This window comes from Corvus brachyrhynchos, unplaced genomic scaffold (genome assembly GCF_000691975.1).
Source record: "Corvus brachyrhynchos isolate BGI_N302 unplaced genomic scaffold, ASM69197v1 scaffold283, whole genome shotgun sequence".
NCBI lineage: Eukaryota > Metazoa > Chordata > Aves > Passeriformes > Corvidae > Corvus > Corvus brachyrhynchos.
The window spans coordinates 3,234,587-3,250,366 of NW_008237409.1; the positions used below are offsets into that span (position 1 = coordinate 3,234,587).

The following is a 15,780-nucleotide window of genomic DNA, read 5'->3' on the forward strand; positions in this document are numbered from 1 at the left end:
CTAACTCCTGCCATCTGGTTTGAGCTGTGCTCTGGATGTCTGTAGAGGGCACATCCCCCTGCCAAGGGAAAATGAGGTCTGGAGATCAATCTCTGCTGCAGCATTGTTACGCACTGCTGGCAAGGAACACACAGACTGGCCTTGGTGTCTCTCCAGGAGGAGAGGATGTTGTGGTTTTGGAGGATAGTTTTCCACACATGCACGCAAATGTGGAAAAGCACTGGGATGTTTTATTTTCCCTTCTCTATGCAGCCTTCGTCTTGGGAAAGAGGATTTCTAGTGAAGCCCTTAAGCCTCTCTGAAATGAGGTCATCTGGCAGATTGGCTGTGTAACACCAAAACACCACAGGGCAGGTAGATGTGGGCTTTGAAAAACAAAGCCACCGCGAGCCTCCATGAGTCCTGGGGCTGCCTTCCCTGCCCAGCAGTGTTGGCAAGCAGGGATGGGTTCCCAGGACCTCAGCAGAGCCCTGGCTTGAGACATGGACAGAAACACCAGGAAACCTGAGCACTCATAGTCCGGCTCCTGGGGGACGGGTGGTGTTCCACCATCCTAACAGGTCTTCATCTCACTGTCTCCTCTCATCCCAGTTCTTTGCCCAGCTGCTGGTATTCCTGATCAGCATGGTCAGCTCCATCTTCTGTGGCCACCTGGGGAAAGCCGAGCTGGATGCTGTGACCCTGGCTGTGTCCGTATGTATTGCTCCAGTTCCCCTTGGGTTTCAAACATGTGAATTGTGTGTCACCAAAAAAAGGAGAGAGGAAAAAACCAAACATGTAAGAATGTGTATGTGAGGGCCCTGTTCTTTCTTTTGCCCTGAGCACAGGCAGGAGAGGGCAGCTGGGCACTCAGTGCCTGTGCCAGTGCAAGGCCAGCAGCTGGGAGCCTCTGGCCAGCTCTCTGAACCTGCCAGACCAGGGCATGTATCCAAGAGCAGCACTGTTTGTTGTGGTGTTTTAGATCTTCACCCCTTGCTAGGAGATCCTTTTCCCCACCAGAGGGGAGAGGAGGCTATTTAGTTAAAAAGACTGTGTTATTCTGAGAAATAGAGAAGGACTGGAAAACTTCCCAGAAACTTGTAGCAGAACTGTCTCCCCACCCAGCTGGGAGGGACGCAGCGCTGTGGGCCAGGCTCCCTGTCTCTCCTCCAGGTTATCAACGTGACAGGCATCTCCATCGGTTCTGGCTTAGCCTCAGCATGTGACACGCTGATGACCCAGGTCTGTAGCAGCTCTCCCTTTCCTGTGCCTGGGGGGGTTTACTGGTGGTGTCTCACCTCCTGTGCAGTGTGATCTGGGCACAAAGGGTGGCAGCTGCCAGACAGAACAGGGTTGCAAACACTCTGGCTGGAGCCTGCTTCCTCCCCAAGGAGCCCTGGGTCATGCCTGGGTACCAAAGGATTTGCGATCTGCCTAAGAGTGAGTTACACCCAGCCAGCCTGGCATTCGCAGCTGCAGGGCATGGGAAAGGCATTTAATTGTCCTGTTGTTGCCCTGAGCGTTTGCCCAGACCCTTTGTCTCCCTGTGATGCCCACCTTGATCCTCTCTCCCAACCCAGACATATGGCAGCAAGAACCTGAAGCAGGTGGGCACCATTCTTCAGCGGGGCATCCTCATCCTGCTGCTGTTCTGCTTCCCTTGCTGGGCCCTCTTCATCAACACTGAGAGGATCCTCCTGCTCATCCGACAGGACCCCGAGGTCTCCAGGTCAGGGGTGAGATCCAGCCCTTCTGGATCAGATATTTGCCATGGATTGTTGAAATCAAGGCTCTCTGGAGCTTGAGTGCAATGCTGTTTGGCTTGGCTCTTGCTTTGCTGTATCATTAACTGGGGAAACAACTCTCTTTCCAGGTTAACTCAGCTCTACGTGATGATCTTTATTCCAGCACTTCCTGTGAGTCTCTACTAAAGCTGTTGGAAGCTCTGTATCCCTTAGTAACACCAGGGAAAGGAGGGAGGGCCTTTGCTGTGTGGCTCACAGGGCAGGTTTGGGGTTTTACAATGTGCCCCTTGACCTTGTGCTGTACCAGATGTGCAGCTCCTGGACCAGCAAACAGGGGCTCTCTCATCTTCCTGTGCAAAGGCTTTTGCTGTGGCCACGTAACTGGTGGTGGACTTTGGAACCAGGGCCTCCAGCCTCACTCTTAACCCTGAGATAAAGGCTGGAGCTGTTCCCACACTCACAGCTGCTGGGCTCTGACTCCTCTGAGGCAGGGAGCAGTACCCTGTGGGATAAGGGTCTGCAGGTTTATCCTTTCTTCCAAGCTTTCCAGTGGAAGAAAGGATGATGAGGAAGCATTGGAGATTTCCCATTTGGAGACTGATCTGTCTTCCCAGTGGGAATGGGATGTGCTTTCTGGCACTCTTGGTTTTGGGTGCTGGCAGTGCTTCAGCTGGAGCACAGGGGTTTTGGAAGAAGGTGGTGGGGGACTGATCTGTCAGTGTTCAGTGGGCACTTGGCTGTTGAACCACAGTGTGCTGATGAACTGAATCCTGACTTTTGCAGGCGGCGTTTCTGTACCAGCTGCTGACAAGATATCTACTGAGTCAGGTATTGTACAATTAGCCAGCTTCTGGCCATGGAATAAAGGTATTCCCATGAACATGGTCAAACTTGGGAATCAAAGTTCACCCTGTTCTGGGGAGAGCTGGGCTGAGGAACATGTCATGCACAGCTCCCCAGCCAGCCCTGGCTGAGCTGTGGGAATCTCCTTTAGCTGGTTCCGTTTCCTACTTCCCAACTCTGTGTTTTATGGGTTGCACCAGTTCCCGAGCTCTGCTTGTCACCTCCTGCATGTCTCACACAGCCCAGCCTCACCTGGAACATGAGCTGCCTTCTTGGCTTTCTCCTTGGGCATTGCTGGAGGTCTCCCTTGTGTTCACTGGATGGGGCTTGGGCTGCATTTTGGGGAAGCAAATTTCAAAGTTCCTCCTTGGCTTCCAGGAGATCATCATGCCTCAGGTGGTGACAGGGATTGCAGCCAACATCCTCAATGTGGCCATGAACGCCTTCCTCCTCTATGCTCTGAAGCTGGGCATGGTGTAAGTGTGAGAAGGGCTGGTGACAGTCTCTCCCTGGGTGCAGGGGTTTGCTCAGGGCTCAGGGGGTGTCCTGGGTGCCCAGTTGTGCCACCTTCTCCCCCCAGCCCCCAGTCTGCAAAGCTGAGGCTGGAGGGGTCTGTCCCTTATCTGCAGCAAGGTTGCTGTGGGTGCCCCTGGGTCTGTCCTGCTGTGGCTGAGGAGGTGGGGAAGGATCACTTGTAACCTGCCTGTCTCTTTCTCTCCTCAGGGGCTCTGCCTGGGCTAACATGGTTTCTCAGTACACCCAGGTTATCTTCCTCATCCTTTACATGTGGTGGAAGAAGATCCATGTGAAGACCTGGGGAGGTACTGTTCTACCTTAATCCTTCAGAATACCAGTGTCTGGGCCTGGGAATCTGGCATTGTCACCAGCACCTGACAAAGGGATTGCCATCCCCTCACAGTGGGAAGATGCTGTAGCCATGTCTCAAGGCCTTTACTGTAGCTCCAAACACATTCTTGCCAATTATTCTGTCTCAGGAATGCAGCATGGCACAGCAGCAGTCCTGGGCTGATGTCCTGTGAGCTGCAGGGGTGGTTGTCCTCAGAGGGTGTCCAGGAGAGGATGTGGCTCCCCTTTAGGGGAGGAGATGGAGAACACATGTTCATTCTGCTTCACCTCCTCATGTCAGGTTGGAGCAGGGAGTGCCTCGTGGACTGGGGCTCCTTCATCTGGCTAGCAGTGCCTGGCATGGTCATGATGTGCATTGAGTGGTGGACCTTTGAGATTGGGAGCTTCTTGGCTGGTGAGCCCCAATCCTCTTTTCCTTCTGGTTCCTGGTGGCTGCTGCTTGAGCATGTCCCCAGAGCCCCCCTGCCAGCAGCAGCCTCCTCACCTACAGGGTTGGGGTCTGCAGGATGCTGCAAGTGTTCCCATCTATTCCATGGGGATAGATGCCTCCTTTTCAGCCAGTGAAGGAGGTGGCAAATCTTTTCCAGGGCTGATCAGTGTGGTGGAGCTGGGTGCACAATCTGTCATCTACGAGCTCGCCTGTGTCGCGTACATGGTAAGGGCTGGGGGTGTGAAACCCCAAACAGCCTGGGAGTAACCCCAAAACAATGGCTCTGTGGATCAGTGCTGAGGTGGGAAGCAGGGCTTGGTACCAGGCAGGGGATGCCTCTCAAGCCTGCCATGCAGCTGCACAGCCAGGGTGTGCTGCAGGTGGAAAATCCCTTCACTGCAGCAATGCCAGTTTGTCCCAAATTCCCCACTGGGGAAGAATAAAATCACTGCAGGCTCTGCTGTCACTGCAGGCTCTGCTGTCACCCACCTCCTCTTGTCTCCTGCTTCTCAGGTGCCCCTGGGCATCAGCGTGGCTGCGAGCGTCAGAGTGGGCAATGCCTTGGGAGCAGGGGATGTGGCACAAGCCAAGACCTCCTGCATCACTGCACTGCTGTGCACAGGTCAGTGCAGTCCTGCAGAGCAGAAGAAAGGGCAATTACCAGCAAATGGTTCCGTTTCCCTCTGACAGGGGTGGGGACCCCCCCATACGAACCCAATCGCACTTGTTCGGACCCTTTGGGCAAGGCAAGATCCTGACTCCTCTTTCCTGTTACAAGCCTGGTGCAAAGGCTTTGATAATTAAAAACACAGTTTAGCGTTCTGTCCTCACGCTCCAGAGGGTAGAGGGAGTATCTGGGGAGAGTAAGGAAAGCAGATTTATCCTCTGCTGCAGTACCATTTGAGGTCAGCAAAGTCCAGTCCCCACCACATGAAGCCCCTGAGGTCTGGGCCTGGGTCAGGAGCAGGCTGTGCTGCCCTTGAAGGAATTTGACTATTCCTTTTTCTTTCAGGGGTTTTTGCTGTGGTGGTTGCAGCATTACTGGGAAGCCTAAGGGACGTGGTGGGATACATCTTCACCAATGACAGGTGGGTTAACAGCTTTCTTTGGAGTATTACTGCCTTCTTGGGAGGTGTTATTTATACCCCAGAAGCTGCTGACAGATAAGAGTTCATAAACCCCCCATCTGGCAAACATTCCTCAAAGGTTCCTCCCCATTTCCCTGGGTCCCTGGGCAGCACAGCTGCTTCTAACACTGGGACACTACCATGGCAGCAGGCTGGGATCAGGGAACTGGGATCAGGGAACTGGGATCAGCCTTTGTGGTTGATTGAGGAAGATGTGTGAGAACCAGGGACTGCATGGTGCTGCTTCCCCTGATCAGTCCCTACATCTTCCCAACAGGGAGATTGTCAGCTTGGTGTCCAAAGTGATGCTCATCTTTGGTCCGTTCCACTTGCTGGATGCAACAGCAGTGAGTATTCCAGCATGTGGAGTGATTCCTCTCTGCAGCTTGGGGTGCAAAGCTGCCTGAAGCCCACTCTGGACCTGTTAAAATGAGAGAAGCAAACAGAGAAACTGTCACAGCAGCCACTTGTGTTACCTGTAGCACCTCAGTGTCCTCTGTGCTTGTAGCTGCCCCTTGGCATCGCTGCAAACAGCCCAGTTTTTCCTCCTCTATTCCCCTGGCCAAGGCTCCAGCTTTTTACAGGTTTATCAAAGCAACACAAATGAGCAGCTGGGTCTTCAGAGATACCAGGTTCTCCCAGCACACTGGGATACTCAATAGACAGTAATTTTGGCCCATTTTCTCCTGTCGTGTCCTGGGGGAGGGACATGGACACTGTGGGGAAGCTCCTTGGGATCTATTGGTGTCTGGGTTGGCAGCTGGAGCGAGAGGAGCCCCACGCCACCTGCTCCAGAACGTGGCTTTGGTCCCTCTTGGCTTGGTGGGACAGTGCTGTGGGTTTCCCTGTCCCCAGGGCTGTGCCATGGCCCAGAGCCACCTGGCAGTGACCTCTCTGCCCGCTCTCCTCAGGCGACCTGTGGCGGGGTGCTGCGGGGCACGGGCAGGCAGAAGCTGGGTGCCATCGCCAACGCCGTCGGATATTACACCATTGGCTTCCCCATCGGCATCTCCCTGATGTTTGCAGCCAAGATGGGGGTGTTAGGTATGTGTGCCCTCCAGCTGGCATTGTGTTAGCTGTGTTGAGCAAAGGCTCAGCCCTGGAACTCGTGCTGGGACCTCCCTTTGTGTCAGTGGGGCTGGATTGCACACTGCTGTGTTTGGGGCAGGCACTGAGTGTGTCCCAGGAAATCCAGGCTTACTCCCAGCTCCCCCAGGAACTGTTTCCTTGAAAGTTCTTGGGCTGAAGTCCCTGGGCACTCTGGCAGTGGCTGGCAAAGGCAGGTTTTCCTCAAGCCCTCCCTGAAGTAACTTCCCATTGCTGCAGGTCTGTGGGTTGGGATGATCATTTGCATCTCCGTGCAAGCCCTTTCCTTCTTGGCTTTTGTCATCCGCATGGATTGGAGGAAAGCTGCAGAGGAGGTGAGAATTGTGCTTTTCTCTGGTAATTCTTGAAAGGTGCTGAGTTAATTCCTGTTTCAGTACAACACTACAGCCCTCTAGGAGGAGGCTGAAGTGAACTGGGATCTGTCCTCCTGTAGCAGAGGAGCAGTTTGGTGCTGAGAATGCTTGTCTTGGGAGAATAGAGGGTTTTTTGGGCTGGGCAGGACACTCTTGCCCTGAGAAGAGCAACTCTTCCCTGTGTTTTTAGGCTCAAGTCCGAGCTGGAATGAAACAACAAGTGGAAGATGTGAACTCCAGTGGCACAGCTGCTAACAAAACATCTGCTGTGGGTATGTAGCTGGGCCTGACACCAGGCAGGGAGCCCAAATTCTCCACCCAACCTCTTCCTTTCCTTCCCAGTCGTGGCAGCCATGTCTGTCCTGGAGGCTCAAATGGCTGGCAAGAGCACAGAGCCTGCTGCTGGCCCTGGGCCAGTGGCACCTCTCCTGCACTAATGGGGTACAGGATAGGCTGCTCCAGGGAAGCGCCTGGATTGCCACCCCGTGCCTGCCTCACCTGGGACAGCTGCAGCTGTGTGTCCCAGTGTCCCCAAGCCTTGGGAAAGGACCCTCAGGACTGTCACTGCTGCTTGTGCAGCATCAGCCTGGAAGCCCCTGGCTGGGCAGCTCGGCCTCCCTGCAGCGCTCACCTCTGTCCCTCAGGTTACACCTCCCTTGACACGGACACTGGGGACACTGGGGACACCACGGTCCTGCCTGAGGGCATCGTGATGGGTGAGAGGCAGCCTGACCATGAGCTCAGCCCCCAGGAGGAGCCTGTTGTTGTCCCTGTTCTTCCCCCTGTGGAGTGGAGGGCTGTGATCATCCGCCGTGTGCTGACAGCGCTCGCCTCTGTCCCTCAGGTTACACCTCCCTTGACACGGACACTGGGGACACTGGGGACACCACGGTCCTGCCTGAGGGCATCGTGATGGGTGAGAGGCAGCCTGACCATGAGCTCAGCCCCCAGGAGGAGCCTGTTGTTGTCCCTGTTCTTCCCCCTGTGGAGTGGAGGGCTGTGATCATCCGCCGTGTGCTGGCTGCCGCTGCTGCCGTCGCTGTCCTGCTGGTGGGAATCCTGGTCCGGCTCCTGACTGGCAATGGCTAAAACCAGGGACACTGGGGAACTGTGCATGGAGCAGGAGGGCATGTGGCAATGGCCCAGGGGGATGGTGTGGGGAAGGAATTCCCCCTCAGTGCCTTACAAAAAGTCCCTTTGCACGGTTTCTGGTTAACTCATGATGTTTTATCCCACACACAGAGTTCTTAAAGGGGGTGAGGATGTGGCACCTGGGAATAAAAGTGCTTGAGAGCTGGTTCCTCTCCTGCGCTGCACTGGGATGTCACTCGTGAGAGCTGGGAGTGTATCCTGGGGCTGACCTGGGAACGAGACAGGGTCCTGGTGCTGCTGTCCTGCTTTCTGGGGACATTGGTCCGTCTCATTTGCTCATGGCAGAGTCTCCTACTGCCCACAGCACATTTCCTCACGCACCAGCCTGTGCCAGCATCTTGGGGTGGCAAATCCCACTTGCAGCTGCTGTGGCAGCACAGAACAAAGTGGAATTTGCTGGAAGATGTCTGACTGCTGCTGGGCTGCTGGGTGCTGGCTGCTGGCCCTGACCCCGCTCTCCCTCTGCAGGGCGGGCACAGGCCTAAAGCAACTCTTCTTTGCACTTTTGTAAGGTGGGATTTTGATACAATAAAGTTTTCTGAGTAAATGTTAGTCTGTTTAATATGTTGCGAGCATGACCCTGGTCACTGGCAGGGCTGTGCTGTTAAGAGCAAAGACGTGGGTCTGGTCTTGGCCCTGAGGTTTGGGGCTGGCTCCAGACACAGTCTCATCACTCTTCCCCTTGGGTATGAAAGCAAGATTTGTCGTTGTCATGGGTGTTGAGCACCATGGAAGAGGGAGGTTGTGTTGCTTAACCCTACAGAGCCATCAAAGAACTGCCCTATGTCATAGTGCAAACACCCCAGCACTGAGCGTCTCTGGGCCTGTCCGGGCCCTTACCTGCAGCTGAGTGACTGTGACGTGTCACTTGCTGGGCCCTGGGAGGTCAATACCTCAATCCAGCAGATGCCTGGCACCTCCCTCAACTTTCCTGGTGCTGGTGGCCCATGGACAGGGAATGAAAAAATGTGACACAAACAAGCTCGAAACTGCCATCATCCCCAACACCAGTGGGAGGACGTGGCAGCCTCTGCCCTGCTCAGAAGCCCGGTAGGTTTGGGGTGGGAGTGTGGGGAGAGGAGGGAGGTGTCTCACTCTGTCCCATGAGTTATCCCAGCCCACCGCCCACTCCGTGCAGGTGGGGTCTGCACTGCGCAGCATCTCCCCTCCCCTGGCTCCCCACCGGGCCGAGGACGGTATATTCGGCCTGGGGGAGCGGAGCCAGTGAAACCCGACACGGCGGGGCTGTGCCAGGGACAGCTGGAGCCAAGGGGGCCGGCATGTCCTGGCCACTGTGATGAGAGTGAAAGAGGCACTGCCCCGCTACTGCCGGCAGCAGCTCGCCAGAGCCGCGCACACACCCAGCCCTCCTCCACCGCTGCTGGAAGAGGAGGACGACCCTCCAGCCCACTGGCCGCTGGAGCTGTGGTGAAGCAGGAGAGGTAGGAGGGTTCTCAGGGTGGATTTAGGAGGGCTCAGCCCCTAACGCTGGCTCAGGACAGGCAGCAAGTGCCTCGCACGGTGCGCCCGGGCTCCTTTGCGCTGCCCACTGCACTGCCAGGACCCCGCCGGGCTCCACCAGTCCGTGCCCTGCCCTGACCCACTGCCCACCCTTCCCATCTCCAGCCCAGCCGCGGGGAACATGTGGCCGGATCGCCCGGCCCCGGCTGAAGTTCACCCCAGCGTGGTTACACATTGCTCACGGCAGCGGGGTTTAACAGAGCGCGGAGGAAGGGGCTTGTTCCACTCCCCTGGCAGGGCAGCATGAAGCCGGAGACCTTCCCTGAGGAGAATGGCTTCGGGGAGGGAAGGGCCGCCGGCCAGGGCAATCTCAGCCCCGGGAGCTGCGAGAAGAAACGCCGCTGGATTCCGGAAAACTTCTGGGAGGACGTGAGGAAGCTGCTGGTGCTGGCGGCACCCCTGGTAAGGACCCGGGAGGAGAGACTCCCCCCAGCACAGCTACCCCTGTTCGCCTCCGCCCCTAACCTTCAGCTCTCCTCCGTGCTTAGATCCTGATCCAGCTGCTGATCTTCCTGATCCACCTTGTCAGCTCCATATTCTGTGGCCACCTGGGCAAGGTTGAGCTAGCCTCTGTCACGCTGGCCATCGCTGTAAGCATTCCCCGGGCCGGGCACCAGCTCCCTCCCTGCTGACACTGGGATGAGATACGGCAGGGGAAAAGGACAGAGGGAATTTCAGACTCCCACTTCTCCTTTCAGCCCCTCTCCCTACCTGAAAGCCTTAAATGCTCACCTCCACCCTGTTTAACCCCCAGGTTATAAATGTCACTGCCATCTCTGTAGGTTATGGTTTGACTTCAGCGTGTGACACCTTGATATCACAGGTGGGTAGGACATGCTGGCCCTTGTCCTGGGGACACGGGGGGTTTCCAGCATCAGCTGATGATGCCCAGGCACCTCATGGTGCCTGGCTGCTCCTGCGAGCTGGAGAAGCTTATCCCCAGGTAACAATCCCATAAGGAGGAGATCTGTGCTCCAAATCCTTCCCAGGTGGTCTTCAGACTGCTCCACGGTCCCCTTTCCCCCAGCACCACCTGATTTCACTGCTGCCCTTTCACCCTGCAGACCTATGGCAGCAAGAACCTGATGCGTGTGGGGGTGATCCTGCAGCGTGCCACCATCATCATCCTCCTCTGCTGCTTCCCTTGCTGCGCCATCCTCATCAACATCGAGCAGCTGATGCTGCTCATGCGGCAGGATCCCGAGGTCTCCAGGTTGGGTGATGCCCTCATCCCTCCTCGGTGTGGAGGGGCTGAGAGGAGAGTGACCATGGCCATGCCCCTCCCTGACCCCACCCGTGTGTGTCCCCAGGTTGACCCAGCAATACGTGAACGCATTTCTCCCTGCCCTCCCGGTGAGTGCCCGTGGGCACCCTGGATGCCACCTGCACATGGGGACAGGCTGTCCCCATCCTACTGCTCAGCACTGGCTCATCTCATCCAAAATTTCCTTTGCAGGTGGTGTTTCTGTATAACCTGGAGACGAGATACCTGCAGAACCAGGTGGGTCCTGAAGTCCTCACACCCACCCTGGCTCAGGGCTCCCTTCCACTGTACATACAGGGTTTCCATGCTCACCCTTCCCAGTGCCCTGGTGCTCCAAAACAACTCTGACCCTGTAGATCACCCTATCCCACAGCCAGCTGTATCCATCCACCTCCCTTCATACTTCCCCACATCAGGGATTTACCTCTATCACGCCCATTTTCCAAGCAGCCAGCATCACTGGAAGTCTGGGGTTTTCTCTGGGAAAGGCACTGAGACCAGGGCTGCAGGTACCTTCACACCTCCCTCCCAAAACCTTTGTGAAGACTCCCCATCTCCTCCTCTTTGCAGATGATCATGTGGCCGCTGGTGCTGAGTGGGGTCATTGGCAACATGGTCAACGTGGCTGCAAACTACGTCTTACTCTACGTGTTCCACCTGGGCATCACGTGAGTAACACCTGTGTCCCCTGGAGAGGAAAATAGGGCACCTGGCAATGGCAAGGGAACACTGAGCTCACAGGAGCACGGCCGGATGTCTTTTTGCACCCTGAGGGAGGCATAAGCAGGATGCCAATGATCTTTCTCACTTCCTCTGCAGGGGCTCTGCCTGGGCCAACACCATCGCTCAGTATTCACAAACCATTTTCTTGTTCCTGTACATCATAGGCCGGAAGCTCCATGTGAACACCTGGGGAGGTAAGGGCATCTCCCCTGCTTCCTCTGCTTCCTGCTTTACCCAAAAGTGTCCATAAAACTTCTATCAGGCATTATTGATAGAAGAGGAATTCTGCTTGCCCTGATGGTGAAATATTAACCCCAGCCCGAGGTGCCCTGAGTACCACGGTGCTGCTCAGTGGCAGCTCGTCACGCTCTGGCAGAGCTGCGTGCTCAGCACTGAACACTGATTCTGCAGAAATGAACCTTTCTGCTGAGCCTTTGGAAGGTTCAGCCCCAAAGCCTGATGAGCACAGACATAAGCAGGAGGTTGTCCTTGGACACTCCGCTCCGGGAGGGATGAGCTGAGGGCTGTGCAGCTCTGTGGCCCACGGGAGAGAGGTTGTAGGTGGACACTGTGCTGCTGGAGATCCTGTGGAGCTGAGGAGCTGCTGGCTCTGAGAACAGGAGTGGCACCTCCAGCTGCCTCAGGTGCTGTAACTCAGGATGTAACACGTGGGCAGTCTGGTCATCCATCAGGTGCCGTTTCTCCTCTCCACAGGCTGGTCCAGAGAGTGTCTGCTGGAGTGGGACAGCTTCACCTCCCTGGCTATCCCCAGCATGCTCATGATGTGCATCGAGTGGTGGACCTACGAGATTGGGAGCTTCTTGATAGGTCAGTGGAGAGGGGACCTGCCAGGAGATGGCCAGGGTCGACCCAGAGCAGCACCCACAGCCAGCGCTGACCCCTCCTGTCCCACAGGCCTGCTGAGTGTCATCGAGCTCTCTGTCCAGTCCATCATCTATGAGGTGTCTGTTGTGGCTTTCATGGTAAGGGCTGAGTTATCCCTACAGACCAGGGCTCCGTGGGGGCCATCCCGAGCCGGGCACAAAGCAAAAATCAGCTCCAGCAAACCTCCAACTTCCCCCTCCGCACTTGAGTGTCTCCCTGCTCCTGCCTATCCCTCCTACAGAGATGCTTTAAATCAAATCCCCAACTCTATCCTGCTCTCTGACGGGTGGTTATCCCACTGTCACTGTGACAACCCCATTGTCAGAGCCCTGTGGTTGCAGATCCCCCTGGGGCTGGGCACAGCTGCCAGTGTGCAGGTGGGGAATGCGCTGGGGGCTGGCGACGCCAAGGCAGCCAAGAGATCCTCCACCACCAGCCTGATCTGCACAGGTCAGTCCACAACATCCTGGGAAGTCTCTTCCTGGGCTCCTTCCCGTGGAGCAGGGAGGGTTTGCAGTCCTCTGCCTGCCTCTTCTCCCCAGCTCTCCAACACGGCCAGGCTGGGCTCAGCTCTGTGCTGTGTTTTCAGGGGTGTTCTGTGTAATTGTGGGGGCCATTTTAGCCTCCACAAGGAACGTGCTGGGATACATCTTCACCAAGGACAAGTGAGTGCCCCCAGCTCCTGGCCTCGGTGTGTGGAGGTCAGTTCCCAAAAGTGATCCTTGGCTTTCCTCCATCCTCAGGGAGATCATTGACTTGGTGGCGTGGGTCATGCCTATCTACGTTGTCTTCCACTTGTTTGAAGCCATGACTGTAAGTCCCAGGGAATGCTATTGTTTTCCATAGGGAATCCTGGTGCTCAGCAGCAGCATCATGGATCGGTCAGCTGAGGGTCCCTCAGGCTGCAGCTGGGCACTGGTGCCCACACCAGGACCCTGCAGAGCTCCTGGGATCATCCCTTAAAAAGCATCGAGTGCACAAAAAGAGGGTGACCCAGAGGACTGGGCAGGGACACAGAAATAATGGGCAGAGGCAGGGAGCTGGGTCATCTCCCGAATTTGGCTGAGGTGATGCTCCCTGCCCCAGCCCCTCTCCCTTTCTGGCAGGGTGCCTGCAGTGGGGTGCTCAGAGGCATCGGGAAGCAGAAATTCGGTGCCATCCTCAACGCCGTGAGTTACTACGGTGTGGGCATGCCCCTGGCAGCCGTGCTGCTCTTCGTGGCCAAGATCGGCGTCATGGGTACTGACCCCTGGGCACTGCACCCCCAAACCCCCACGGGCAGATGCAGCTCCACTGAGGGCTCACCATAACCCTCGTGCCTGGCTCTCTCCCCCCTCTGACCTGCCTGGGCACACTGGGCTGGACTGGGAATGCTCCTGCAGCAGCTGGGGGCTTTTACTGGGGAAAAGTAACTGGTGCCAGGTGTGCCAGCCCCACAGCAGGCACCCATGACCACCCCATGTCCCCGCTGACCTGGGATGCTGGGTTGGCTCCGGCTGATGCCGCGTGGCCTCTGCAGGCCTGTGGATCGCGATGCTCGTCTGCGTCTTCATCCTCTGCACCTGCTTCATCACCTACATCTCCCGCCTGGACTGGGAGAAGGCAGCCAAGGAGGTAATCCAGGCACTGACAGCATGTCCCTGCACTGGGAAGGTCCTCAGTGCTCTGCTGGGATGAGACAGGCTCAATCTCACAGCCAGCACTGTCCTCCAGTGCCCTGGAGTAAAACCCAGCGCTCCCATGACATCCCCGTATTCAGCTCCCTCCTGCACAAGCACTCAGTGCCCTCAAGGTTTCCCCCTGCACCTTGTTTGGGGACACAAAGCTCAGAGCAGATGGGGTGACTGGGGCTACCTCAGCCCTGCAGCCCTGAGCATCACCTCGTACCTCAACAGCTCCAGGGAGACCCCAAGAGAGGCAACACAGCTTTTCTCGGCGGGAATTCCCTGCTAAACCCAGCACATTCCCTCCCCAGGCCCAGCGCCGTGCAGGAGTGACCCAGCTGCCACCACCGGAGCTGCCAAGCCTGGGCCCTGAACCCTCCCTTAAGGATCTGGATGTGGCAGCAGCCCCCCAGCCCCACACTTACCTCCCTGCCAGGGCGGTGTTGGGGTCTGTCGGTATGGCAGGAGCTGGGCACTGCATGCAGGGGAGGGTTTGGGTGCAGGAGGGGTCCCTAAGGGTTCGCATAAGCCAGGAACAAGCCACAAAAGGGGGAGAGTGTCATGCTGGTGACACCCTCAGTTACTGGGAGAGCAGTGATTACAAGCGTGGGCTCAGGAGGGCAGTGACAGAGGGACGACCTGTGGGCAGTTCCCACCTTGCAGACACCAGGTGTCACCTCTGAGGGCAGGACCTGCTGGAGAGCTGGAGATCTCCACGCTCTGGGCTGCTCCTAATGTGCATTCAAGCCCTGTGACAAAACCCTCCCCAGAAACCCCTCAATCCCTCCCAACCTCCTCAGTCCCCGTTCTCCTTGCAGCGGGATTAGAAGTGCAGAGCGACGTCGTGCTCACGGGCATCACCAGTCTGGAGGAGCCCACGTCACAGCTGGAGCTGCGGGCAGCCACATCTCCCCCCTCCGAGCCGGCCACCCCTGTGGTCACCAAGCGGCTGATCCTCCGGCGTGGGCTGGCAGCGGCCGTGGCCGTGGCCGCGCTCGCGCTCGGCATCGCCATAAAGCTGATCACCAGCACAGACTGACTGGCACCAAGGACTTTGGGGACTTGTTTTTGGGGTGAAAGCCTTTCCTGAGGGACAGATGTACAAAGCATGGACCAGCCAGCGAGAATATTGAGCACACGCCTGTCCCACGGGAGCCAAAGGGCCTCTGTCAGTGTCCAGCAGTGTTTGTGCAGATATTGATTGGAAATGGGCCCCGAGGCTGCTCTGGCACCCAAAATGCTGCTCTGGGTTGCCTGACACACACTGAGCTTGTGGGTGACCCCCTCCAGCCCATGCTGTCACCACCAGCTGGAGCCCAGCACAGCCCAGCTCCCACTGCTGCTCTGTGACAAATGCCCAATAAAGAATAAATCCGGCTGGAGTGGGGCTGGCTCCTTGGGGTGGAGGCTGAGGGTGGGGCTGGGAGCAGAGCAGGGAACACCCACACATGGGTCTTGCCCTGCCCCAGGTGGCCTTTGCAGTAAAACAAAGGTTTTATTCAGCAAGGGTCAAGGTCAGCTCTCAGTTACAAGTTTGGAGGTAAAAGACTATGCATAAACCAATAAATCCCTGAAATTCAATTACAGAGGAGGTGGTTGTGGCTGGGGCGGCCCCCCGCCCTCCCAGACCTGGGACTCCAGTCACAGCAGTGCCCCTGTCTTTGCCCCAGCAGCCCCAAATGCAGCAGCACAACAGTCCCTGGCACTTCTCAAGTCCTTGGGACAGCGTGCCCACAGCTCAGGTGGCTTTTGCCACCACCTCAGGTGGCCTTTGCACACCTTGGATAGCTAAAGGTGGTTTCTCTGCAGTGAGCATCACCCATTCAGTCAGGAGTCCCTTCAAGGATGAGATGCTGCAGGTTCTTCAAGGCTCCTTCCCTCTGATCTGGGGACAACCAGCCTGGACTGTCCCCTGCAGTGAGACCCATATTTCCAGGCCTTATGCAGAACCAGCTTCCTCTGGGGATCAGGTGAGGCATTGCATAGATAACAGGCTCAGTAATGACTGGCTTTGTTTAGATACCCTCGTGACAAACACTCCCAGTTCCCAGGAGGTTTTAGAGGAGTTCCTGTTGGCAAAGCAGGGTGGATGTTCTTTCCTTCTATCTGCCACTCACTGC

General features: G+C 56.7%; 2 protein-coding genes across 5 annotated transcripts; both read left to right on the forward strand.

Moving 5' to 3' along the window:
• Window positions 1-567: 567 nt before the first annotated feature.
• LOC103613411 (multidrug and toxin extrusion protein 2) lies at window positions 568-8,155 on the forward strand. The gene is made up of 16 exons (XM_017730991.1): window positions 568-693; window positions 1,560-1,708; window positions 1,853-1,895; window positions 2,508-2,552; window positions 2,946-3,043; window positions 3,291-3,388; window positions 3,715-3,828; window positions 4,022-4,089; window positions 4,378-4,486; window positions 4,877-4,952; window positions 5,269-5,338; window positions 5,903-6,035; window positions 6,318-6,412; window positions 6,642-6,723; window positions 7,096-7,233; window positions 7,434-8,155. The coding sequence occupies exons 1-16, from the start codon at window positions 625-627 to the stop codon at window positions 7,538-7,540; spliced, it is 1,494 nt and encodes a 497-aa protein (XP_017586480.1). The 5' UTR covers window positions 568-624; the 3' UTR covers window positions 7,541-8,155.
• Window positions 8,156-8,804: 649 nt separating this feature from the next.
• On the forward strand, window positions 8,805-15,042 carry LOC103613412 (multidrug and toxin extrusion protein 2). Of its 4 annotated transcripts, XM_008631189.2 has the most exons (18): window positions 8,822-9,045; window positions 9,362-9,526; window positions 9,613-9,714; window positions 9,879-9,947; window positions 10,189-10,337; window positions 10,435-10,477; window positions 10,581-10,625; window positions 10,959-11,056; window positions 11,208-11,305; window positions 11,826-11,939; window positions 12,027-12,094; window positions 12,338-12,446; window positions 12,586-12,661; window positions 12,740-12,809; window positions 13,103-13,235; window positions 13,516-13,610; window positions 13,972-14,116; window positions 14,479-15,042. In XM_008631189.2, exons 2-18 carry the CDS (start codon window positions 9,368-9,370, stop codon window positions 14,697-14,699), a joined length of 1,794 nt encoding a protein of 597 aa, XP_008629411.1. In that variant the 5' UTR covers window positions 8,822-9,045; window positions 9,362-9,367; the 3' UTR covers window positions 14,700-15,042. The 4 variants fall into 4 exon arrangements, with proteins under 4 accessions (XP_017586484.1, XP_017586482.1, XP_017586481.1 ...); XM_017730993.1 differs by having other exon boundaries at window positions 8,806-9,045; window positions 9,230-9,526; window positions 12,027-12,446; XM_017730992.1 differs by having other exon boundaries at window positions 8,807-9,045; window positions 12,027-12,446.
• Window positions 15,043-15,780: the final 738 nt, after the last annotated feature.